At 44.5% G+C, this 27507-nt stretch overlaps 1 protein-coding gene across 1 annotated transcript in view; it reads left to right on the forward strand.

Annotated features, from left to right (window-relative positions):
* The first annotated feature begins 904 nt into the window (after positions 1–904).
* LOC126176055 (uncharacterized) overlaps positions 905–27507 on the forward strand; it is a 186368-nt gene continuing 159765 nt past the window's right edge. Inside the window, exon 1 of the mRNA XM_049923187.1 lies at positions 905–1815. Within this exon, the coding sequence (XP_049779144.1) occupies positions 1104–1815 (712 nt within the window). The 5' untranslated portion in view covers positions 905–1103. The remainder of the gene's footprint in view (positions 1816–27507) is intronic.

Consider the following 27507-nt stretch of genomic DNA (forward strand, 5'->3'; position numbering starts at 1 on the left):
ACAATATCAGTCACTTCCTAACCGAGCCTTGAGAAGAAAACTTTCCCAGGTATTGGGGGGATTTAAATTATATGCTTTTGACCTATCACTGAAGTTCCATAAACCACTGGCTATTATGAATGAAAATTGTCTATCAGTGTTCGTTGCCTAAAGCACTGTCTAAGTAATGTTTAGTTCAATTATCTAGTTAAAAGTTCACTTTATTTTAGTAGTTAAAAGCCCTCCGTTCGAATTGTAATGCCGTGATATTTGAAGTCAGAAGATCGTATTACTGCGTCATAATAGATCGCAATTATTCAATCTCAAAAACAATCTAAGCGCGCCTACATGTACGAGCATTCAAATATATGACCTGCTTCGGCTAACTCTCGTAACGTAGTGACAATGCATTGAATTATACTTAGTCATTACCCACGATTCCCAAAGAGTACTCACACGGAGTATTCTTTGGGATCGTTGGTTCTACTTTGCGAATGTTAATTTATGCTTATTTCGCGATTTATTATGATTTTGATTTTAATTTTACTGAAATTTAATCTTTCATTTTATATTTCTAAATTGTCAAGTCTTAGATTCCTGATTTAATTACTTGTTATTGTCCTAATAATAGTGAGAAATGGAACTTCGTTCGCTTATTCACTTTTCTGGGAATTTGGGACTTGGGGGAAAATCTTTGGGGTATTGGGAGCTAATTTTTTATTTTTATTTCTCGTCCGTGGAAGTGGCAGGGATATTAGACCTTACTGACAGTGGAGTGAACACCGGTCAGTTGCACGGCACCTGCTTAGGAGCGATAAGGCCGAGTTTCGCCTGGCGGAGACGGCGCGCTCCCCACTCGGCGGTGCGGCCTACTCTGCGCGGCGCGGCGGAGGAAGGAGGAGGCACTTCTCCGCCGGCCGACACGCGGTACACAAGCTCCGCCGGCTGCTGGAATCTCTCTGCCTGCAGTGCGGTTGCGAAACGCGTCGCCGTTAAAACCAGCGGGCGCGGGGCTGGCCGGTAACTCTGGCCGAAGACGCTGTCCGAGCGCGGGCAGCATGCAACGGCGCTGCCACCTGTCCGTACTGGCTCACTAACACTTGCCGGATCCGCCGAGCGGAACCATGAGCGGGAGTGTCGGGTGGTCTCGCGGTGCGTCTCTGTGGCGAGTGCTGTTCGTCTCCTGTCTGCTGCTCACTGCCGCGAGAGGACAGAATGATGCCGAGGACCAAGTGGACAGTGAAATCGATAGGCTAGACAAGCAGAAGCACTCTGGACTTACGATCCTCGGGAAAGTAGTAGAAGCGTTCGTGAAGCTATCGGCGCCGCGGATGGGAGGATCGAGTGGCAACAGTAGTAACGGGAACGGAAGCACATGGTTGTACGGCGACAACGCACTGTGGCGGCAGCTCTTCACCAGCTGTGGGTCGGACTTGGGACTGCGCTGCGTCAAGAAGAACGTCTTTCTGTATCTGGACAGGACTGTTAGCACCGTCGGTGACTTGCACATCACCGACAGCCTCGTCTTCACCAGGAATGGCGACCTGGTGGAGAACAAATACTCGAGGGGCAGCAACGAAGTGGAGGACACCGACGACGAAACGGAGGCGGGGCGGTCGTCGTCCGTCGACACGTTCGCCGGCGTGACGGACGCGCTGTACGACAAGGGCGCGGCCTTCCTGCAGACGCACGACCTGACGCTGCAGCTGCCGGAGACGCTGTTCGGCGGCGCCGTGCTGCGCCTCTCGCCGCGCGCCATCTCGCAAGATGGCGGCGCCCTCATTACCGTCGAACCGCGGCACGACGCCGCGGAGCCCAGGATATTCTTCAAGAAGCGTGAGTGCCATTTGTCAGGAGATACACTGCGTGCCGTATCTCTACGGCTATAACAAGTAGAGTAATGATTTATTCAGATTCCCAGTCGCAAACAATACTAAACGTCGTGACTAATTTCGTATTTTATGAGAGCTATCGATAGTTCGTAATCTGCAACCAGTTTCATATAAGAAATTTTATTTCCTTAACAGATTTCATGAACTTCAGAAGGTTACAGCTATCGCATTATTTGCGAGTGTCAACAATAGGATGCATACAGCATATTGCTCTGGTCATGTGGTTAAAGGGAAAAAGAAAAGAAAAATATACAAGGTGTTAGGGTCTCACTGCATATAATTTTATTAGATGCTGAGGACTGTGTACAGAACGTCGTTATATCACTATTTACTTCATTTTCAGACTAATAATTAATGCTATTAACAACAGTATTTTTGCAGGTTGGTTAGTACCTCCTAATAAAAGAAAACGGTTAGCATATATTAACAGGCATTGTCCACTTAACAGTGCTGTTGTGACTGTGGAGAAAACATCTGGTAGTATGTGACTCGTTTCCAGGAAGACTGTTCTGTTCAAATGTTCAAATGTGTGTGAAATCTTTTGAGACTTAACTGCTAAGGTCATCAATCCCTAAGCTTACACATTACTTAACCTAAATTATCCTAAGGACAAACACACACACCCATGCCCGAGGGAGGACTCGAACCTCTGCCGGGACCAGCCGCACAGTCCATGACTGCAGCGTCCTAGACCGCTCGGCTAATCCCGCGTGGCAGGAAGACTGTTAAAAAACAACTAACACACTGAAGTAGGTACATATTAAGGTACCAATGATCACAATATCTGGACTTATCCCCCCCCCCCCAAACACACACACACCCTGCGTACAATTTCTTTTAGACAGTCCGTACTTACATGTTGTCATTACTTTTCCACGTAGTCACCATCCAAATTCAAATAGCTGTCGTACCGCGATACCAGCCTCTTCATCCCTGCATTAAATAATGGTGCCACCTGGTACCTCTTGACAGCGTACTTGAGTTCATCGTCGGTCGTGAACGGTTGAGTAGCCCGCCAAGCCTTCATTTTAGTGACGAAATGAAAGCCGCTTGGTAACAAGTTCGGCCTGTAGGGAGGATGTTGAAACGTGGCAGCCATAAAAGTGTGAATTTTTCTCTGGTGCGATTCCAGGTATGGGATCGTGCATTGTCGTGAAGGTGAATGATTCCTTCGGTAATCATCCCATGCTGTTTGTTCTGCATTTATCTTCGAAGTTTGATTAGAGTCAGTCAGGAAACATATGAAGTCACTTTGTCGTGAAGGAAATTGATCCCTTCGGTAATCATTCCTCGCTGTTTGTTTTGGATTAACCTTCGAACTTTGATTAGTCAGAGTCAAGAAACATGTGCCACCACAGTATTTTCACGCCAGTATCGTCACCATTCCTTTGCGATCTCAAAAAAATGTAACCATATTGGATAGAGTTATTGGGAGAAGGAGATCGCTTGCACTGTTTGGACAGTTCCTTACTTTCACAGTTAACATACAGCACACGTGTTTCTTCCCCATTCACGATTCCGTTCAGAAATTCCACCCCCCTCTTCACGGCAACGCTGAAGGAATGTCTTTTAGTTTTGTGAAAATCAATAAAGACGTTTTGTCACCGACCATACACAAAACGTTTGATAACCTAACGTCTCTGTGACAATGTTGCATAGCTAGTCCTTGAAATCTGAGGCCCTTCTTCAGAAAATTCGAAAATTTGTGAATCGATGTCTCGCATGCACAATTTAGTCAACATGTTGCCCAAGTTCATCAGTAACATCTGAACTGGAGCCAACAGTAGATACAATAGAAAAGAAGTAATTAGAAGATAATAAAAAGCAAACACCATCCAAACAGGCCTTGAAGGCACAACCGTACCGACCGGTCGCAGTGTTATCCTCAGCCCACAGGCGTCGTCACAGAATGCGTTGACGCGGGGGGGGGGGGGGGGGGGGGGGGGGAGGCATGTGGTCAGCACGCCACTGCCCCGGTCTTTGTCAGTTTTCGTGACCGGTGTCGCTACTCCTCAGTCAAGTAGCTCCTCAATTGGCCTCACAAAGGCTGAATACAACCAACTTGCCAACAGCACTCGGCAGCCCCAGACGATGACCCTTCCAAGTGCTGGTCAAGCCCGACAGCGCTCGACTTGGTGATCTCACAGCAACTGGTTTACCATTGTGGCAAGGCCAAGATGCAAAGCATAAAATGAAAAATAAGAAAACACAGGCCAGTGATGGAACTAACACAGAACTGATTAAATGTGCATCTCCTACACCGAAATCCTGATACCTCAATACATTAACAGATACGAGACAAATATGAAAATTCCAGAGGACTGGAAATTTGCTACAATAATACATATTTACAAGAGAAGAGACGGAAGTATAAACGGCTGTCAAATGAAAACGAGAGGGATGGAAAAGAGTAGGCAACTTCTTTATTATAACAAAAATAATTGCCATAAGTGTTAATAGATTTGATCCATTGTTAGATAAGACGGTCAGTGCCTTTATGGGAAAATGTTTGCGGTGCCTACGGAACCGTGATTATATCTAGACGTGCAGCTCTTCATCCGAAGCAAATAGAGGGCCACGAATGTCTTCTTGCAGGACTCCAAATGTATGGAAATCATATGGGGAGAGATTGGAAGACTATGGAGGATGTGTAAGGGCATCCCAGCGAAACTTGGAAACATATAGGCATAACATTCTACTTGCTTCCCGTTTCTGGATTTGTTTTAATTACCTCCCACCACATGTTCCTTTTGTCCTACTGGTGTTTCATATCATTCATATTTTAACATTTTTAAAGTCCTTAAAATAATTAATTTTGTATTGAATTGGTATTTACTTTTAACAATGCTTTGGTTCCATAACTAATTTCTGGGTATCTCCAGATTATCAAGAAAGCTGTCAGTATCTCACAAGCTTATGAATGACCGCCATTACATAAGACAAATTTACCTTCCCCAAACTTTTTAGCCTGACTGAATTGATGTTCTTTATCTTCTAATATCACAGTAAAAATTACAAAAAAATATATTACTCAGTGCGAATGATACCTACTGGAGGGAACTTTTCCAGATGCGGAGTCCACACCACAGTATCAAAAAGACTTGGAAACACTTATCTACGCAATGAATTTACGAACAGATATCTAATTTTTTTTCTGGTTGTCTGTGCCTTTTTCTGTAGTACTAATAAGGTCATCAGGGAGTAACTACACGGATTAGAAGTGCCGTGAATACAGAGGTGTGCCTAAATGCTCCTCAAACCAGGAACAGCCCTATGTGTATGGCTGTGTATATACTGGAAGATGGGAGTGTCCACAGCACAAGATCCAGAGGAATGCTCCAGATTTGGTCACCTAGTGTTTAAATACACTTCCTGTCACATATTCACGGTAACCTGAATGAGTGAGATCAAGTCGTAGTCCGGACACCACCCGAAACTTCACAGAAGCACCTCCGGTCATAACTGCAGTCTCCAGCCACTGAGATTTAAATTCCCCACTGAGTTGTCAGTGCAATCGAAGTCTTCCAACATCTGAAAAGATGGACTGACTTTCCGTCTGGTAAGCTTTGATATATGGTGATCATCCACACCACAGGTGGGAGAGTTTGGTGCGCGCACACGAAATTGTTAAAAACAAAACAAACAAACAAAAAACAAAACAATTTCGTGTGCACGCACCGAATTTTACTGAAGATTTTCCTCTCCTATTCCAGTTTAGCTTTCAGACTGATAGCAGACATACTTTGATTATTATAACATTGGTTGAAGTGCTGTCTTTGGTCTCATTGCAAATCATCTGACCGAGAGAGGTGGCGCAGTGGTTAGCACACTGAACTCGCATTCTGGAGGAACGCGGTTCAAGCCCAAGTCGGGCCATCCTGATTTAGCTTTCCCATGATTTCCCTAAGTCGCTTCAGGAAATGCCGTGATGGTGCTTTTTTAAAGAGAATGACGGTTTCTTCCCTATCCTTCTCTAATCCGATATTGTGCTCCGTCTCTAATGACCTCGTTGTCGACCCGACCTCCTCCTCCAAATCATCTGCTAAATGGCCCATTTAACGGTGGGTTAACCACCCCAGTGGCCTTTTCACGCCCTCTATGCACCAGCGACATGTGGCTCTCAGATATGAGCTCTTGTGAAGGTACATCATCCCGTAATACACACACGCCCACACATACACACAGAGAGAAAGAGGCGTATCAGTGTAGACAGTGTCAGGCGCTCTTTGTTTGGAGGGGTAATTATTTTTCAAAATTTTACGTTTACTGTAACTCAGCAGTTAGACGAAGTCAATTCTTTGCATTAAGCAGTGCCGTAGAATAAGCCAGTAGCGAGCAGGAAGCCGGTTCCCACGGACAAGGTAGTAAACGGGCCGTAAGGCGCGATGGTGAATCATGATAGTGGAGGGGCTAACGTCAACCTTGAGAACGGATCTTACTACACAGTAAAGATGTAGCGGAACCATTAGTGTTCTCACGAGAATAGCTGATTTCATTTTATTAAATATTAATGATTAAAGTCGTCTTTTGGGATAAATGGCACTCGGGGGAACCTACAAGTCATCAGGGCTTCACCACAATGATAAAGCTATGCAGTAAACTAGCAAATTCATAAACATAGGAGTGTTGTTAACTTACGACGTGTTACGAAGTGTTACGATGTAAGCAAGAGATTTCGGCTACGCGCCAAGCTCGCCAGCCGGCGATAGGACATACTGTCAGCCTGGTAATATGTGAAAGTTGGCGACAGAATGTATTCAGGTACTGTTCAGTTATAATACACTCCTGGAAATTGAAATAAGAACACCGTGAATTCATTGTCCCAGGAAGGGGAAACTTTATTGACACATTCCTGGGGTCAGATACATCACATGATCACACTGACAGAACCACAGGCACATAGACACAGGCAACAGAGCATGCACAATGTCGGCACTAGTACAGTGTATATCCACCTTTCGCAGCAATGCAGGCTGCTATTCTCCCATGGAGACGATCATAGAGATGCTGGATGTAGTCCTGTGGAACGGCTTGCCATGCCATTTCCACCTGGCGCCTCAGTTGGACCAGCGTTCGTGCTGGACGTGCAGACCGCGTGAGACGACGCTTCATCCAGTCCCAAACATGCTCAATGGGGGACAGATCCGGAGATCTTGCTGGCCAGGGTAGTTGACTTACACCTTCTAGAGCACGTTGGGTGGCACGGGATACATGCGGACGTGCATTGTCCTGTTGGAACAGCAGGTTCCCTTGCCGGTCTAGGAATGGTAGAACGATGCGTTCGATGACGGTTTGGATGTACCGTGCACTATTCAGTGTCCCCTCGACGATCACCAGTGGTGTACGGCCAGTGTAGGAGATCGCTCCCCACACCATGATGCCGGGTGTTGGCCCTGTGTGCCTCGGTCGTATGCAGTCCTGATTGTGGCGCTCACCTGCAAGGTGCCAAACACGCATACGACCATCATTGGCACCAAGGCAGAAGCGACTCTCATCGCTGAAGACGACACGTCTCCATTCGTCCCTCCATTCACGCCTGTCGCGACACCACTGGAGGCGGGCTGCACGATGTTGGGGCGTGAGCGGAAGACGGCCTAACGGTGTGCGGGACCGTAGCCCAGCTTCATGGAGACGGTTGCGAATGGTCCTCGCCGATACCCCAGGAGCAACAGTGTCCCTAATTTGCTGGAAAGTGGCGGTGCGGTCCCCTACGGCACTGCGTAGGATCCTACGGTCTTGGCGTGCATCCGTGCGTCGCTGCGGTCCGGTCCCAGGTCGACGGGCACGTGCACCTTCCGCCGACCACTGGCGACAACATCGATGTACTTTGGAGACCTGACGCCCCACGTGTTGAGCAATTCGGCGGTACGTCCACCCGGCCTCCCGCATGCCCACTATACGCCCTCGCTCAAAGTCCGTCAACTGCACATACGGTTCACGTCCACGCTGTCGCGGCATGCTACCAGTGTTAAAGACTGCGACGGAGCTCCGTATGCCACGGCAAACTGGCTGACACTGACAGCGGCGGTGCACAAATGCTGCGCAGCTAGTGCCATTCGACGGCCAACACCGCAGTTCCTGGTGTGTCCGCTGTGCCGTGCGTGTGATCATTGCTTGTACAGCCCTCTCGCAGTGTCCGGAGTAAATATGGTGGGTCTGACACACCGTTGTCAATGTGTTCTTTTTTCCATTTCCAGGAGTGTATTCGGCTTTACCATGCTCTCGGAACTTATTAACGTTTTGAAATGAATCGCTTTATGATACTAACTAGCTAAACTACTTCAGAACAAGCTTCGTAAGGCAGACGTTACCCACCGAACACCGTGTCATCCTCAGCTGATAGGTGTCGCTGGATGCCGATATAGGGGGAATGTGGTCAGCACACCGCTCTCCAGGCCGTTGATAGCTTTCGTGACTGGAGTCGCTATTTCTCCGTCAAGTAGCTCCTCATTTGGCTTGACAATGGCTGAGCGCACTTGCGAACAGCGCTCGTCAGACCTCTATGGTCAACCATCCAAGTGCTTTGCAAGCCGGACACATTGGTGTTTAGACGGGAACCGGTGTTACCACAGTGACAAGGCCGTTGACCTTTCATAATGCTAAACTGTTACTATTTTACGGTGTTCCAAATAAACACATTGTACTGTCTTCTCCGAACTTCTTTCACGTAAACTAGCTGCACGCGCCACTAATTACGAGGGCAGTTCAATAAGTAATGCAACACATTTTTTTTCTGAAACAGGGGTTGTTTTATTCAGCATTGAAATACACCAGGTTATTCCCCAATCTTTTAGCTACACAACACTATTTTTCAACGTAATCTCCATTCAATGCTACGGCCTTACGCCACCTTGAAATGGGGGCCTGTATGCCTGCACGGTACCATTCCACTGGTCGATGTCGGAGCCAACGTCGTACTGCACCAATAACTTCTTCATCATCCGCGTAGTGCCTCCCACGGATTGCGTCCTTCATTGGGCCAAACATATGGAAATCCGACGGTGCGAGATCGGGGCTGTAGGGTGCATGAGGAAGAACAGTCCACTGAAGTTTTGTGAGCTCCTCTCGGGTGCGAAGACTTGTGTGAGGCCTTGCGTTGTCATGAAGAAGGAGAAGTTCGTTCAGATTTTTGTGCCTACGAACACGCTGAAGTCGTTTCTTCAATTTCTGAAGAGTAGCACAATACACTTCAGAGTTGATCGTTTGACCATGGAGAAGGACATCGAACAGAATAACCCCTTCAGCGTCCCAGAAGACTGTAACCATGACTTTACCGGGTGAGGGTATGGCTTTAAACTTTTTCTTGGTAGGGGAGTGGGTTTGGCGCCACTCCATTGATTGCCGTTTTGTTTCAGGTTCGAAGTGATGAACCCATGTTTCATCGCCTGTAACAATCTTTGACAAGAAATTGTCACCCTCAGCCACATGACGAGCAAGCAATTCCGCACAGATGGTTCTCCTTTGCTCTTTATGGTGTTCGGTTAGACAACAAGGGACCCAGCGGGAACAAACCTTTGAATATCCCAACTGGTGAACAATTGTGACAGCACTACCAACAGAGATGTCAAGTTGAGCACTGAGTTGTTTGATGGTGATCCGTCGATCATCTCGAACGAGTGTGTTCGCTCGCTCCGCCATTGCAGGAGTCACAGCTGTGCACGGCCGCACGCGGGAGATCAGACAGTCTTGTTTGACCTTGCGGCGATGATGACACACGCTTTGCCCAACGACTCACCGTGCTTTTGTCCACTGCCAGATCACCGTAGACATTCTGCAAGCGCCTATGAATATTTGAGATACCCTGGTTTTCCGCCAAAAGAAACTCGCCCGTTGTTTGCAACGCACATCCGTTACAGACGCCATTTTAACAGCTCCGTACAGCGCTGCCACCTGTCGGAAGTCAATGAAACTATACGAGACGAAGCGGGAATGTTTGAAAATATTCCACAAGAAATTTCCGGTTTTTTCAACCAAAATTGGCCGAGAAAAAAAATGTGTTGCATTACTTATTGAACTGCCCTCGTAGAATCACAGGTCACCTGCTTCCATCATGTGAATAATCTACTGCGCTGCTAGATCTGCTTTTGGAGACATCATCTGCGAGACATTCACGGAGCACAGGTAGGAAGAAACGCTACGTGCCGATTGCCTAATGTAATCCAAGAAAGGATGATTTTAACTAGTGCTGTCTGTGGTGAGAAGGCTTGACCAGGAGATATGTCACCTTAACCACATTCTACAGAGTCGCGATCGAACTGAAAAACTTCTATCAAGTGAGAGGGAATTTCGCAGCTTTTCAATGTGTCTGCGAGGAATGATATACCACTCGTACGCACATAACATGACGTAAGAACAGTGGTGGTTAAAATTGTTACCGTCAGGAAACTGTGACGAATGTCACTATTTTCAGTGACAATCGGATTCAGACCATAGAGGAAGTGATGTTTGCACTGAATGTAAGTCCACCTCTAGCGAACGTTTCGAGGGAAACAGCATGCAACGGACATTTGAAGTTTGATACTTCGCAAAAGGCTACTGCTCGCAGTGACAAATTGAGCTTCGTGTCTGAAATGGGCCAAACCACACAGAAATCTGAGTGCAATTAAGTAGAGGTGTGCAGCATGGTTCGATGAGTCGTGACTGTGTTTCTCTTCAAATGACGGAAGGCATCAAGTGCGCCGACGATCAGTTGGACATTTAATTCACAGTGTCTGCAGACTGCAGTTCAGACTGGAGGTGCTTCTGTGAAGTTGTGGGTGCTGTTCGCACTGTGACTTGAACCCACTCATTCAGATTACCGTGAACATGTGACAGGAAATATGTTCCAACATTCTCGGTGACCAAGTGTTGCCCATTCTTCTTCATCATCTTGTGGAAGAATATGCTGTAGATACTCCCAACATTACAACTGCCATACGCACAGGGCACATCCTGTTTTGACGGGAAATTTAGGTACATTTTCACATGAGTACTGGTCCACTAAACCCTCTGATCTAAGTGCGATAGAAAAAATATGAGACTGTTTTGGACTGGGCATCAACATTTGAGCAATTCCGTTCCTGTACAGGTTCTGATCACCAATGAGAAGCTTCAGCTGGTATGGCCCGTTTGAGGCAGTTACCCTGCCAGATGCGGAGTTAAACGGTATTAGCGTCTTCTCTCCTGAGGGTCAATGGCGTTTCGTCCAGTATTGCTTCAGTGCAGTAGGATGTAGGTGCCCGAAAGCCGGACTAATGTTCGCAGACAAGTCTCACCGCAAATGGAAAAAAATTTGTCGCTGTGGGTAGAAATTTACGAGAAATTGTGTGTTTCAAGTTATACATGACTTGGAAAGGTTCTAGACAAATAATTGTTCGCCTGCTAGATTTTCAGGGGACAATATTCGATCGTCTAGTAGAAGATTAATCAATGATCTCCTACCTACGTGACGCTTATATGCTCACTCCGAAGAACACAGCGTGAAAAGGCAGTCACACGAGTATCACAAAACGGCGGAAGTAATAGGGCCAGTTGCTTATGAGCGAAAATTTTATATCTGTCAAGGTATTACGAAGCGCAGTGTTGCAGTTCGTATTGTTCAGACCTCTTTCAACTGTGACGGTGTTTCCACCAGGCGCAATATCCGTATCTGCCGTGAAGAATGTAAACCACGGTTGTCTCAGCAACGATTCTCTATTAGTTCGTAAACTGGAATTCAACAAGGCAGCTAATTTGACTTTGTTTTCAGAATGGTGCATGTTGCCTGCATTCAATTCGAGATGTGTTGATGTGGTTGCTATACATTATACCGCTTGCCCGCGAAAAGATGTGGTTTCAACACGTCTGTGCACACTCCTACACTGTTCCGTAAGCAGCGGAACAACAGAGATGCTCGTCGCTGAATTGGGGTGTGAGGTCCTGTCTCATTACTAGGGCCATCTAAGTCTCTCACCTCTATGGATTCTTTGTTTCTTTTTTTATTCTGAGCATTTGCTACGAACTTCAGATGTTTCCGTAACGTGTAAGTTGTTTATGTAAAAAAAGATAAGTATTGGTTTCCGACCACTAGTCCCTTATCTCATGGTACTCTGTTTTAGATCCTCTGATAGCTGTATAATTTTGAGCTTCAGATTTGGGAAAACCCTGTACATACCACACACATGATACAGTGATACAGGAACATCAATACCTAAGTCCCTAGAGAACACTCACTATCGAAAAGGAAGTAGATCTCACTGCACAACCAATAAATAAAACTTGTGTTACTCATATTATTTATCAATAATATTATGAAATCATACGGTGCATTGTTTCTTAAAGAATATTCTATGTCAGTCTGTTCTCGCCATTACCCCATAGAATATCGTACTATAAATGTTTCCGTTTGATGTACTTTCTTTAAAGGTCTAAAGGGCCTCGATACAAGATTAGTGATAGTCTAGTTGCGACATAAAACGGACTGCGCATGTGAAAGCGGTACTAAAGTGAGATGCACCTCGGAGGGATGGCGGTGAAGCGACACACAGTAGCAAGGAATGTTGTATCATGTAGTACTCCAGCCAATCGTGCCATTCTGTATGCACTTCTGGGCGAGCACTGAACATTTTGTGATGATTTGCATGTTAACTTACGTATGGTGAAGACATTTTGCCGTTTTACTTTTCATTATGAGTGATGGCGACAGCTAATAAAGTGCATGAGAAGCAGACACGCTGGCCCAATGTGTTGAATTCCTTAGTGTTGCCAGTTACTACGATAGGCAATGGCTGGAGCCAGTTTTGTAAGACAGAATGATTGCTCTCCGTCTCTCTCTCTCTCTCTCTCTCTCTCTCTCTCTCTCTGTGCGAGTGTGTGTGTGTGTGTGTATGTGTGTTTGTGTGTGTGTGTGTGTGTGTGTGTGTGTGTGTGTGTGAGAGAGAGAGAGAGAGAGAGAGAGAGAGAGAGAGAGAGAGAGAGAAAGGGAGAGAGAGAGAGAGAGAGCATAATTCATTGTACACCGGCCTTCTTCCTTTCACTCTAAGATAGGAAATGTGAAAGAAAAATTTATTGGGGTGATTCTGGTAAAGTGCATCGCTATTGCACCTGTTGATAGTGGGACCTGGATAACGTCTCCCACATTTAATAACTGTAATGATAGGTATGGCGTTAGATATCGTTCGTATTCACAGACGCGCTGCTAATTTGTAGTAGGCCACAGCAGATCATTCAAAACTTCAGTGGAACTACTTAGGGAGATTCAACAGTAAATTCGAAAAACCGGTTTTCGATTAAGGCTTTTGCAATAATTCTACAATCTCCAAGACACGTCTTACGTACGAACCACGGAAATAAGAGAAAAGAAATTAAGGCATATATCAAGACATGTGTACGATCCCTTGCTCCATACACTAATGTAATTCAGGAGATAATAGTGACAATTTCCCTCTGACATACACTGCACAGAATCATAAAGTGTGTAGGTGAAGACGTAAATACAGATTATGACACTCGTAATGTCTGCAGTGCACTTGTGGAAAACTGTTATTCTCGTACTGACAAAATGTAGTCGCATAGCTGAAGTCGACACAGCATAAATTTGTCATTCAGCCAACCGTTTCACGACATGAGTGGAGCCTTGCACGACAGCATTGTCAGAATACCACAGTAATACTGCGAGAAGTGGCTCATTGTAATTCCAAGTGCTTCAACTAACTCTTTTCTAAGTATTATTTATAAGGACACTATATATACGTTCATCTGACAAGTTAGCATATTAGTGAATATCGGAATAGCATTTCATGCTAAGGATGTACCTCTTCTTTTCCACCTTAGACTTAATTCCTTTCAGGCATCACTCGCAGGACTAAAAGGCTCGTTGGGATTGAGAAAGGGGTATCAGCATTGCATGACAGTATTCCTGAAACATACAGGGTGAAAATTATTGAACTATATTTTAGAAAAACGTAACTTAGTTACAAACTATGGCGTGCACACACTTTATTCAAAATGTAAACATCACTAAAGATATTCGTATTTAGGATATGACATGCTCGGTGTGCCTGCCATCATGTGATGATGTGGCGCAACGAATAGCGAACTTCTGGATGAAGTGTCGCAACGTCGATGCTGTCGATGACGTCCTGAGTGGTTCTTTTCAGCTCACCAATGGCTTTGGGATTATTGCTGTACACCTTGTCTTTAGTATAGCCCTACAAAAAGAAGTAACATGTGTATAAATTCGGAGATCATGGCGGCCAATCGAGGACCCTGCCAGTTGCCCCTGGGTACCCCAGAGCCAGAATGTCGTTCCCAAAGTGCTCCTCCAGGACATCAAACACTCTCCTTCTTCGATGGGGTCGAGCTCCGCCTTGCATGAACCACATCTTGTCGAAATCAGGGTAACTTTGGATAATGGGGATGAAATCATCTTCCAAAACGTTCACATGCCGTTCGGTAACCACCGTGCCATCAAGGAAAATCGCACCTATTACTCCGTGACTGGACGTTGCGCACCACGCAGTCAACCATTCAGGGTGAAGAGACTTCTCGATTGCGAAATGCGTATTCTCAGTTCCCCAAATGCTCCAATATTGCTTATTGACGAACCCATCCAAATGAAAGTGGGCTTCGTCGCTAAACCAAACCATACTCGAATACTAATTCCCATCATTTCTCGCAGCCAACCATGCAGTTTCGACGTCCTAACGCAAACCGTTCAGCGGTTATGACGACTTTATTTCATATAGTTCAATAATTGTCACCCAGTACCAAGAAGATACACTCAGAAGGTGCAGGAAGGGTCACAAAAATGGTTTCGCAAATATTACGCCCCTCATATTTAAGAAGGTGCAGGAAGGATCACAAAAATGTTTTCTCAAATATTACGCCCCTCATATTTAACGCCGCTGATGTATATCGACACAGAACGCAAACTTTACTCTTACGTCTGTGTCCACTACAAAGAAGCAAGCTACTTACGAGGAGTTACAATGAAACAATCCTCAGCAATAATCCACAAACAATTAATTCAACGTACTATTAAGCATCCTATAATCCTCACATAAATTAGTCACAAATTTGCAGAACCGTCCAGGCAAAGGGTTTATCCATCAAATATAAGAGCTATGTAGCTACATATCATTATTGTAACTTATTCAACCCTTACTAATAAACGTAAAATCAAACAGACCCCCTCAGCCTTGTGTGAAGTGTGGAATGTTGAAACGAACGTCGAACGTACAGGCTGATCATAATTAGAGATCCACATCACTGTAAAAAAGAAGAATCACTGCTCAGAATGATGTCAGATTTGAAGGAATATTATCTAAGAAGGGGGAAACGTTATGGAAACAAGAAGTTTAACGAAAATTTTCTTGCTAGGTGGCGCTATAAACATCATAACATGGGATGGTAAAATCAGTTTTTAATTGTCCTGAGGCTAAAAATCGCATAAAAAGCAACAATGAAATCGGTTTTTAAATGTCCTGAGGCTAAAAACCTCATAAAATGTAACAATGACATCGGTTTTAATTAGAGTGTGACTGGCGCGAAACGTGTTCAGTATGCAGTCCACAGCTTTCTGCCACGAGCTGAAATCGAGAAACAGCATGCTCCACATCAGATCGGAGTGTCTCAGCGCTCACATTCAGAATGCGTTGGGCAGTGCGTGCCTTCAATTCAGTTACGTTCGTAACTAGAGCATTGAATGCATCATCTTTCAGATAACCCCACAGCCGTAGCCACTCATGTTAAGCTGATGTGATCTGGAAGCCCAGACTGTAGAGAAATGACTGCAGATAATTCTAGCATTTCCAAAATGCCTCTGCAACAGCTGCTTCACTGGTTGAGCACCATCTTGCCTAAAAATGATCCTACCCACACAACCTCACTGTCGAAGGGTTTGAACGACGCTGGTAAGTAAAAGGCTCTCATAGCGTTTACCAGTGATGGCACAGGTAATAGGACTCGCAATACTCATCTCCTCGAAAAAAATACGACCGTATGATAAACGATGCTGTAAACCCCCAGTCACTTTTGCAGATGTTGCGGTACCGGTTGATGCGCGAATGGATTTTCCGTTGGTGATATTCGGCAATTCTGTGTATAAATCTATATCTCTGGAGACGGAAATCAGCTTCGTCTGTCCACAGAAAGTTCCATTGCCATTCATTGTTGACTTCCATGCGAGCAAGAAATTCAAGAGCAAACGTTTATCTTAGTGTCAGGTCAGCATGAAGCAAATCCTGAACACGAGTAATTCAGTGTGAACAGCAGTGCAGAATGTTTCGTAGAGTCCGCAGCTCGTGGTCGTGCGGTAGCGTTCTCGCTTCCCGCGCCCGGGTTCCCGGATTCGATTCCCGGCGGGGTCAGGGATTTTCCCTGCCTCGTGATGACTGGGTGTTGTGTGATGTCCTCAGGTTAGTTAGGTTTAAGTAGTTCTACGTTCTAGGGGACTGATGACCATAGATGTTAAGTCCCATAGTGCTCAGAGCCATTTGAACCATTTTTTTTGTTTCGTAGAATTTATGAATCGTGCTCACAGGCCTGTCCAAAGTTCAAGCAGTGCCATGTGCACTGCACGTTTATACATCACCGCCTCTGCGCCGAGCGGCCGCTCGGTTTGAGGCGCCATGTCCCGCCGGAGGTTCGAGTCCTCACTTGGGCATGAGTGTGTGTTGTTCTTAGCATACGTTAGTTTGATTAGTGTGTAAGTTTAGGGACCGATGGCCTCAACAGTTTGGTTTCTTGGGAATTCCCACATTTTTAGGTCACCGTACGATGCTGCGGCCACATCTTCCACTGACGTCGGATCAGTTGTCTTCCTCCCTTTGCCACACTGAACTTGAAAAGAAACTGTCTTTTATAATTTGGCGTCTATATTCTCCAGACCCTTGGCAGACATCAGGTTCAAATGGCTCTGAGCACTATGGGACTTAACATCTGAGGTCATCAGTCCCCTAGACTGAGAACTACGTAAACCTAACCAACCTAAGGACATCACAAACATCCATGCCCGATGCAGGATTCGAACCTGCGACCGTAGAAGCCGCGTGGTTCCTGACTGAAGCGCCTAGAACCACTCGTCCACAGCGGCCGGCCAGACATCAGGCCAACGCCTTTTTTTATATATATATATATATCCTTGGGTGTCCGGAACTTCCTGCAGAGCTGTTGACGCACAGTCACCGTCCTATGGTTTACCCGCAGCGCGCGATCCTGCGTTGAGACATGCCGAGCGTCTCAGACGCAAACTAAGGAACGGCCGTGCAACCTGCGTACTTTGTTTTGCACATTCTGCTGCTTACAGCCTCGTGTAATGGTAAAATTGTAGTTGTGTTCTTTTTTTTCCTTAACGTTTCCCCGTTCTTCGATAATATTCCGTTCAAATTTGACGTCATACTCTGCAGCGGTTCGTTTTCTACAGCGCTTTGAAACTGAAACTATAATTACAGTATAATCGCCCTGTATATATCTACACAAAAAAGAACAGTACGTGGAATTACGAAAGGAAAAAAATCTCTCAAAATAAGATAAACGTCAACCAAGTTTTGCGACCAGATTAGAAATTTTTTTCTGAAGCCATCCACAATGCGTTTATCTTCATTGTTGGACACTTGACATGTTTTTCTCGAAAACCCAAAGGTGCTGATATGCAGGAATTTGTCTGTCAATGCAATATTGAAGCCTGAAATCGCATGTAGAAAGCAGATGGGGACAGTCAGTGCACAATTATCTATTTACAAGATCAGCAGTTCTTTGGTTGGGTCGGCAATATGATTCGATATTTCCAGCTGAAGAAAGCTCCAACACTACACACACAGTTAACAAAAGTAGTAACTTACGATTTATGAAGTATGACATGAACAGCGGTATCACGATGAAATAATATTTATTTCAGTTTACTGGATTCTGCCATCAGTTAGCAAAGTATTGCTTAGTTCGTTATCCCACACTTACTGGAAACGTATTTGTATGACAGAGAGCTTCCTTATTATGATTAAAACTCTACTCGAGAGTACATCTGAATTTTCCAACTAATTCCACGTGCTCCTCAAGGCTACACCGGTTCATAAGTACCATGTCCCACTCTCTAGTCAGACACTATCATACTAGGCCACTGCCACCTTCGCCTTCTCATCCAAGTCCCTCTCTCATCCCCCCCCCCCTTCCGTTTCAATCTCTCATTGAAAAATCACATGACTCTCTCTGTCTACTGAACGACCACGCAGTTGGCTGTTTCTGAATGCACCATTTACAGTTTCATCAATGCTTCCCTTTCTGATTCCAGACGCACTTATTACTTTTGTCTCCCACCTAATAAAGTGAGGTATTACGTAATCAAGATTTTTAAGTTGTGAACGAATTTTTCGTTTAGCAGAGAAAAATTGACAAATATATAATTGCATTGTGAGAAATCGCATTACAGACAGCCTATTGGTGATAAAGAGTAGCCTGTTTCGCACTCATGGTGACACCGTAGTGTGGTATCCAACAAGATACCGATTGCGTTGGGGAACCATCCTCCCCATAAGAACCGCTGCCTCAGTCATCTCATATTAACCGGAACTGAGTCCATCCACCTGGAAGTTCGCTCAAGGTGTCGCAGATGTGCTCAGCAAGATTAAATCGGGTGATCCGAAATGTAGCTGCAGATCGGACGTGGTGCCTTGTAGCGTGTGCTGTGCAGGAATACACGCCTGGGACGGAGTCCTGTACACTACACAGCAGCGAGTAGCTCATGAATCAAATGGCTGATCACCCACTGCTGATTTCCACATCTTAATTGGCAAATAGCATGTTGTAAAGTGTCCTGTCAATTCTTTTTAACGTGACGTATTACCAGTAGGAAGTAAGTGACTTTTGCAAACGTTTATATACAACTTCATGACGTCACGATCGTTAAGAGAAATGAAAAAAAAAATCAATTTACCCGGTTCGACAAGCGCGACTTTGATTCGGGTACACAAGCACCGACATGTAGGCAACGGACTGATGTTGCATTCGCGTCTTTCCAACGTGCGTGCCGTAAATGCGGCAACGTGAACTATGGCGACGTTATTACCAAATGCGTCCAAGCAGGACCAACGTGCTGTTATTCTTTTCTTGGCAGCCGAAGGACAGACAACGGTACCCATCTATAGAAGAATGAAGAATGTGTATGTGGCAGAATGTCTGTCAGAAACCACTGTTGTGGAATGATGCGTCAAGTTCCACTCTGGTCACGATGCGACACACATACTGCAAATGTCGTAACTCAGAAGTTACGCCAACGCACGTGGGCGACACTCGAGCATCCGCCCTATAGTCCTGAACTCTACCTATGCGATTATCAAGCATTCGGTCTCTTGAAAAAGGACTTGAAGGATCGAAAATCCCCGTCGGACAAGGATGTGCAGCAGGGAATTACGTGCTTCTTCACGCAGCAGGGACGCGGTGTTTTGCCAAATTGGTATCTTCAGCCTTATTCGTCGGTGCGATGATTGTCTCAGTGCTCATGGTGATACTGGCTGATTGGTTTATCGACTATGGACTGTACGGTCTGCGAAAGGGAAGCTTTTGATCGACCCTTATATCGCTTATACAAACGATCTGACGGACACAGTGAGCAGTAAATCTGCGACTGCTTGCTGATGACGCTCTAGTACACGGATATCCGTCGTCATTGGAAGGCTGTAGGAGGATGCAGGATGACTTGGACGGAATTTGTATTTAGTGTTGTGAACGGCAGCTTACTATAAATGTGAAAAATACAAGTTAACTCAGATGTGTAGAAAAAAACCAATCCTGTAATGTACAGGTACAGTGATAGTGATAAGCTCTTTGACCGAGTCAAGTATATTAACTATCTAGCCTTAACGTTACAAGGTGACATGAACGGTCGGTTGTAGGGAAGTCTAATGGTCCATTTTGGTTTATTGGGAGAATTCTAGGACAGTGTAGCTCATTTATATCATCTTTAAAAGACGTCATGTGCAAAACACTTGTCTGTCCCAATGTTGAGCGCTACTCGAAGCAAATAAGATGCGTTCTGCTAAATATGTTGCTGGTAGGTTCCGCCAACATGGGAATATTACCAATATGGTACGTGAACCCAAATTGAGTCCTTGAGTTTAAAGAAACCAGAATGCGCTATTGACTGCAGAACAACCTTGCTGCTACCAACATACATCTCGCAAAGACCGCAAAAACAAAATAAATTAGGGCTGGTACGGAATCATACCGACAGACGTTTTCCTTCGCTCCATTTGCGAGTAGAACAGGAAAAGGAATGATTAGCAGCGGTACAACATACCTTTCGCCACGAACGATGTTGTGAGACGCTCTGTTTGGTCTCTCTCTCTCCCTCCCTCCCTCTCTCTCTCTCTCTCTCTCTCTCACTATTTCTGTCCGTCTTTACTCAACACGGAAGAATCAAATGTTCGTGACCATATTCGATAATGTTAAATGGCCCCTGGTAGTCAGATGAAAGCTCATATTCAGTGTCCTGTTTCACTTGTAGTCATCTCTTCTTCATTATCTGCGTGAAATTTACAGAACATAACAGAATGGAAGGAGAGAATACTGAATGTACTATCAGTTGTGTTTCTTCAACTCTACGAAAGTAACGTTCTACTTTATTGTGACTGATATCCAGTTTCAGCTTTGCAGGCATCATCAGAGCTAAAAATTATAGCTGCAACACTTAGTACATGTGTCCTGACGAGATGCTGCTGTGATTCTTAGATCTGATGATGACTGGAAAGCGATCACATACAAAGTAATGCTTCAGAACTATTCCTAGTGCATTTCCTTAGGACTTTTGCAAACGATATGTTATTAACTGACATTTCATTATAACAAATAGCTCCTAGCGTGATAAATCTTCGTTTCATATTTGCCTTAAAACATCACACTTTCATAATACGCAAGTAAAGCCGGAACCAGTTATCAATATCCGTACAATAGCGGATGACCAAGATTGAGTTTATAATCTAATCCGATAGGAAGGTCGCAGATCTACAGTGTAGGTCCCAAGTGCCTCGTTTCGTGTTATAGGAAACTTAGTCTGCAGTGTGACAGAGACCGCCTCCGTTTCCGTTTCACTAACAGCTCTTGTGAGCACTGCCGTCACAGGAGAATGAGAGACTAAAATCAGAAAGTGCGTCTGGCATTCGGCTGAAATCGGGAAGCGTTCACGTAACGTCCCTCGCTCGCTACGACTGAGACGCCATGTGGGCTTTTTCCGTATTATAACTCACGTATTATGAATGTATGATGTTTTAAGGCAAAGGCACAATGAATATTTACCACTCTAGGAGCGATTTGTTGTAATTAAATGCCAATTAATGACATATCGTCTGTAAAGACCTAAGAAAATCCACTATAAACAGTTTTGAACTATTACTTTGTATGCGATCGCTGTTGTCCTGTGGTTAGAGACATGTTGTTGTAGATCTGAAGGAAGTAGATTCGTATCTAGGCACATGCTGATACTTTTTTTTTTCAACTTCACGTTTTTACCACATTCTAGGAGTTTTTCATTCATACAGCAGATGCATCTTCTCCAATATTCCATGTTATTTATTTATAAGAGCGTTTTCTCTCAGTAAAGAATTCCTTCCACTATGCTACTTTAGTCTGATTAAGAAACTGAAGATGAAATTGCTGCGAATGAAACAACCAGCACTGACATTTATATTCCTTCTTGTCACAAAAGTGAAAAGATAGGAGAAGTCGTAAGAATGAAACCAGTTGAAATTTGCATATGCCGCTTTGGAGTGACGTAGTGAGACATCTAGGGACGCGAATGTAATGTTGTCAATTCCCGCTAAAAAAATTCACAGCTGTTGCGTGAGCAGGCTCCATACTCATCGACTTCCTCGAGCACGGGAAAACCATTAACAGTGACGTGTAGTGTGACGCTCTGTATCCTTCGGAAGCCCAGCAAAGTAGAGCAAACGGCCTAGGCTGCCCACGGAGGAAGTGACTCTGCTCCACGATAGCGTATGTCCATACGCCTGCAAGGTCTGCAGGTGTAATTTTCAATTTCAGATGCGAGCAGCTTGAGCATACGACCTACAGCCCGGTCATGTCGCCCTGTCCATGTGTTTGGTTCGCTGAAGACACATGTCGAAAGTAAGCGCTTCAACTCGAACGATGAACTGAAAGACAGGGAACCGTTTGGCTCGTGAAAAAGTGGGATAATTGTACTCAAGAACTGTCTGGTGAATTCCAAGTACAGAGGGGGCTACGACAGGGAGATGTAATCTCTACAATGTTATTTAATTTAGTTTTAGAAAGGGTGATACGGCAAATGCCGATAAACTCAAGAGGAACAATACTTAATCGTCGGCAAGTTCAAGTGGTAGCATATGCGGATGACGTAGCATCAATGGCAAGGAATGCAAGGGCGCTAAGGGGGAACTACGATACGTTAGAGCAAGAGAAGTAGGTTTAGAAGTAAACATAAACAAAACAAAGTATATGGTAATGGGGGAGCCCAATATAAACGGACAAAAGAATTCAATAATAATGAATGGGAAAGAATACGAACGAGTGAAAACAGTTAAATATTTGGGTTCTGTAGTAGCAGTAGAAATTCAAGAAAGGATAGCGAGTGGAAATCATTGCTATTTTGCCTTGCAGAACGTATTTAATTCCAGGAATGTTAGTAGGAATACAAATATCAAAATATAGACGACCATATTAAGACTTATAGTAATATATGGATCAGGAGGCTGGGTATTGACATTAAAGGAGGATAACTGGTTATTGAGACGGGAAAGAAAGATACTGAGAAGGATTTTTGGAGCAGTGAGAAAGGAAGATGGCTGGAAGGTAAGAACAAATGTAGAACTACAAACACTTTTTGGACAGGTGGCTATTTTTGTTAAAATTAAGCAGGGAAGAATAAGATGGGCAGGACATGTACAGAGAATGCCAGAAACTCGGAATGTCAAGAAAGTTTTTTATGGGAAAACCTGACGGGAGAAGGAGAAGAGGTAGACCTAGGGAAAGATGGCTGGACGATGTGGAAGAAGATCTAAAGGCGGTGGGAATAAGAAATTGGAGAAGGAAGGCGATGGACAAAGGATAATGGAGGCAGGTGATACATGAGGCCAAGGTTCTTGAAGCACTGTAGAGCCAACCAAGAATAAGAAGAAGAAGAAGAAGAAGAAGAAGAATTGTACTCGGCGTTTTGTTCCGTGCCTTTTGTTTCGGACACCCATCGTTTTTGACCTTTTTTGCGACTGTGTTGCCATTTCCTGGTGTTTGGTTAGGAGGAATCTAAGCGTACAGCTTAAACTGATGCAAGTAAAACGAGCTGCAAAGGATGATTCATGAAGATATGCGAATATTTAAATATGTTATTCCACAAGTAAAGGTAAAGAAAAAAGTTCATATAAACATAGGTCCGCAAATGTTTAGTTACGGAGTTACGGCTAACAAGACATTTTGCCTGAAATTAAGCAACTTCGCTAATATGAATCCATCGCAAAGTAAAGCACGATCTCCATTTTTTTGTTGTTTTTACTGATCCGGTGAATCTAATAAAACATGTCCCAGACGTGTATCTGAAGTAGTTTTTCAATACATCCAGATAAGAAAGACGTAATTTCGTAAAATTTTTAATTTAGTAACTATTGACCCCATTTGTTTTTTAAATTCCAGACAATTGCACAAAGTTTTCAATAGAAGTTGTAGAGAACTGAATTTGGGAAACAATGATGGTAATAACGTTAACTGAAACTATATGAATGTGTCAGATTTTATTAATAGCATAGCACACGCGAATTAAGTATTGTTGTACAGTGTACATACATTTTCACAATACATTCACAATAAATGATCAAAACTGTCTCCACAGAGTTCAATGCATTTAGCTGCACGTGTATGATCAGATTTTGTTGCTCGTTTCACTTTCACAGGTTTGTTCTTAGTTCGTCTATTGCATTCATAGTGCGAGCTAGTAATGCAGATACACGTCTGGGACATGGGTTATTAGATTCACGAGACCAAAAACAATAAAATAAATGGAAATCGTGCTTTCTTTAACCCCGTACAATTTTGCAATGGCTTCATATTAACGAAGTTACTAAATTTCAGGTAAAATCTTTTATTAACCGTAACTCCGTAACCAAACATTTGCGGACGTATGTTCATCTGAACTTTTTTCTTCAGTTTTACTTTTAGAATAAGGATATTAAAATATTTGCATATCTTCGTGAATCACCCTATATTGTTGCATGTCATAAATACAGGATGGCGAAAACAAAAGTGGCGCGGACGGGTGAATACGATTGAACGTGATTGCATGCATATAACTACACCCCGTGACGCGAACACCAAGTGTACGTCCACCAGGTGATCCACACCGGTTCAGAGTTCAGTGCGGGCTATGTTAATGTGAGCAGAGCAGTGCAACCGGGGCGATGGTACTCACAGTGGAGCAGCGGGTGTTCGTTGTGGCAGTGGCAAGTTACTTGACAACAAAGTCGTGGAACTGGTATGTCCGGATGTTTACTGAGAAGTTTAATGGTGTCAAAGTGCCAGCAAAGAGAGCCGTGCAGCGCTTAGTCCGAAAATGGCATCAGACAGGATCTATTTTGAACAAGTCATAAAACATTTCGAAACATTTCGCCACACACCAAAAAAATGTGGGTGCAGTTCAACAGAAAGTGCTTCAGAGTCCTACCAGATAACGTGACGCCTGTCGCAAGAGACCGGCATATCACATCGATCATGCGGACGAATACTCCACCTGGATCTGCACAGGCTTCACTTTTAAGTGTATGTTGCTCAAGCATTAAAACCAGCAGATGCTCCTCACCGCTTCCAATTTCGTGAGTGGCTCTTCACTGAGATAACAATGAATGGTCTGGACCTGGATCTATTCTTTATTTCCGATGAAGCCTGGTTTCACATGAGTGGTTATGTCAACTCACAGAATCGCAGGTTCAGAGCAGCGGAGAACCCGAATAACTTCCACGAAACACCACTGGATTTTTAGAAGGTTGGGGTTTGCTGTGCAGTGTCTGCACGACGCATTATTGGTCCCATCTTCTTTCACCAGACACTAACTTCGGCGTGTTACATGCCAATATTTTGAAACATCTGTGGCAGCATTAACGGAGTGGGAAAAGACTTCCAGTTACTTCCAACAGAATAGAACAAGCGGTCATATAGCCGGCCGAACCTTGGAGCACTTTTACACAGTCTTCACGCCAGACAGAGCTGCTAGCAAAGGTCAGCATTATCGCGGCCCGAGCTAGCAATCCAGGTCCCCTGATCTGTCAGTGTGCGATTACTTTGTGTGGGGAGCCGTCAAGTCTCAGATGTATCGCAACAAACCTCATAGTCTTCAAGAACTGCAGCAGTACATTTCAGATGAGATTGCAGCAATTCCAACAATCCTGCTTCGATACACCTTTAGGAGCTTCCTGACAAGGGCCCAAAAGTGCCAAGAGACAAATGGTGATCACTTCGAACATCTCCTATAGTTACGTTAGTACTGTGTTTCCTTTCCTCTGGTGTGTTTCTTTCTACCCTGCGATTCAATTTTCCAGGCCAGTCTCATTTGCCGCACCCTCTACTTGGCTGCGCCGGCCGGAGTGGCCGAGCGGTTCTAGGCGCTAGTCTGGAACTGCGCGACCACTACGGTCGCAGGTTCGAATCCTGCCTCGGGCATGGATGTGTGTGATGTCCTTAGGTTAGTGAGGTTTAAGTAGTTCTAAGTTCTAGGGGACTGATGACCTCAGATGTTAAGTCCCATAGTGCTCAGAGCCATTTGAACCATCTACTTGGCTTTTTAATTTTGAACACGTCGCGATTTCTGGTGGTGTTGCTAGGCAGGAACCTTAGAGTATAGTTTAAGTTTCTGCGAGTAAAACGAGGGCAATCATGTTTATAGTCCTCCTTGTCACCAATACGTCGCGATTTTCAAGGGCCTGGTTAGGGGGGAATGATGAGCACTCCGTAAATTGCACCGAATGTAAGGAGAAGTAATCATATTTATAATCTTGATTGTCCTTAATATACAGCTGCTATCGAATTCTTGATAACGCTTAAATAAATCTGTCAGTCAAGACAAAGATTGCACCACACGAGCGAGGGACGTTATCCAAGACGCACTTCCGATGTTTAGTCACCAGCAGGAGAGCCACTTGAGCGTTGCCTGCCATGAGAGGCGAGCGCAGGCGCTAAGCGGTAAGTGTGCCGCGCCTCCCACGCCGACACCATTCCCCTGCGCTGAGCCGGCCACGCCACTCAGCTGTAGAGCCACGTAGGGTAGCCGGCACCGGCCCTCTCGTCCGGTCCTTCCGCAGGCGGATCGCGCGCTCCAGACTGCGTCAGCCAGCCCTAGGAGCGGACGTTTCGCTAAAACTTTATTTACCAAAGAAAAATCACCAAACAGCCGTATGTTTTCTAAAATAGTTATTTTACTTAGACGACCTGTTTTCGCGTCTCATGAATGCCCTCTTTAGGCCCCTGTACACTCCGTATATAAAGAACCAGATAAGTCGATGCATGCATAACCGGATCCATCAATACCTGGATTCCGTGAAAGTTTTGTAGAGAGTGTAATTCGAAGACTTGACAACAAGCTGCATAGATGTATGTGATTCTCTATACATGGAGTGCATAGAGACCTCATTATGGCATTAACGAGATCCCGAATCAGGTCGCCTAAGTAAATTAACAACTTATACGGCTGTTTGGTGATTTTTCTTTGGTAAATATCTGACTGACCGCTCTTCCATATCCATGAAGGATAAACAGAGAAAAATGTTTATATTTTTACGTACATCAGTTTAAAAATTTACCAGCCAAGTTTCGGTGAGAAAATAGTAATAAACTGTCTCCAAAATGGCAAGAATTCTAGACAATAACAACGTAAATTTACCATAGCATAGTTTTTGAATTCTTGCCTCAGGGCATGCTCACTTGTCTGTATTTGCAGGGAACGGTAGAAGCATGGCAAGACGCCATTCAAAGACCACTTAAAGCTATACAGGTGCAGCTACTGCTAACAGCGAATCAGACACGGTTTGTGAGTACGGTAGTAGAACGGCAAACCCCAGGAAGAAAGGAAAGACTCTACACTAAAAACAGTAACGAAGACTGACTTTCCCGAAGGTTTCGCAAACGGCTGGAATAAACAGCATTCTCCGCCTTATTTTCTTTTTCTTTTTTTAGTCATCAGTCTTCTGACTAGTTTCATGTGGCTCGTCACGAATTCCTGTGGCAACTGCTTCATCTCAGATCTCAGAGTAGCACTTACAACCCACGCCCCCAATTATTTACTGGATGTATTCCAATCCCTATCTTCCCCTCCAGTTGTTACCTTCTACAGCTTCCTGCAGTACGATGGAAGTCATCCCCTGATGTCTTAACATATGTACTACCATCCTGACCCTTCTTCTTGCCAGTGTTTTCCCTATACTCCTTTCCTCTCCGATTCTGTGGAGAACCTCCTCATTCCTTATCAGACTACCTAATTTCAACACTCATCTGTAGCACCACATCTCAAGTTCTCGGATTCTCCTCTGTTCTGGTTTTCCCATAGTCCATGTTTCACTACGATACAGTGCTTTGTTCCAAATGTACACTTATTTGATCTTAAGTCTTCCAAAGTTCTTCTAAATTTTGATTCTAATACTGGATCTCCTACCTCTACTACTCCTGTTTCTTCCTCTAT

Source organism: Schistocerca cancellata, chromosome 3 (assembly GCF_023864275.1).
Source record: "Schistocerca cancellata isolate TAMUIC-IGC-003103 chromosome 3, iqSchCanc2.1, whole genome shotgun sequence".
In the NCBI taxonomy this organism is placed as follows: Eukaryota; Metazoa; Arthropoda; class Insecta; order Orthoptera; family Acrididae; genus Schistocerca; species Schistocerca cancellata.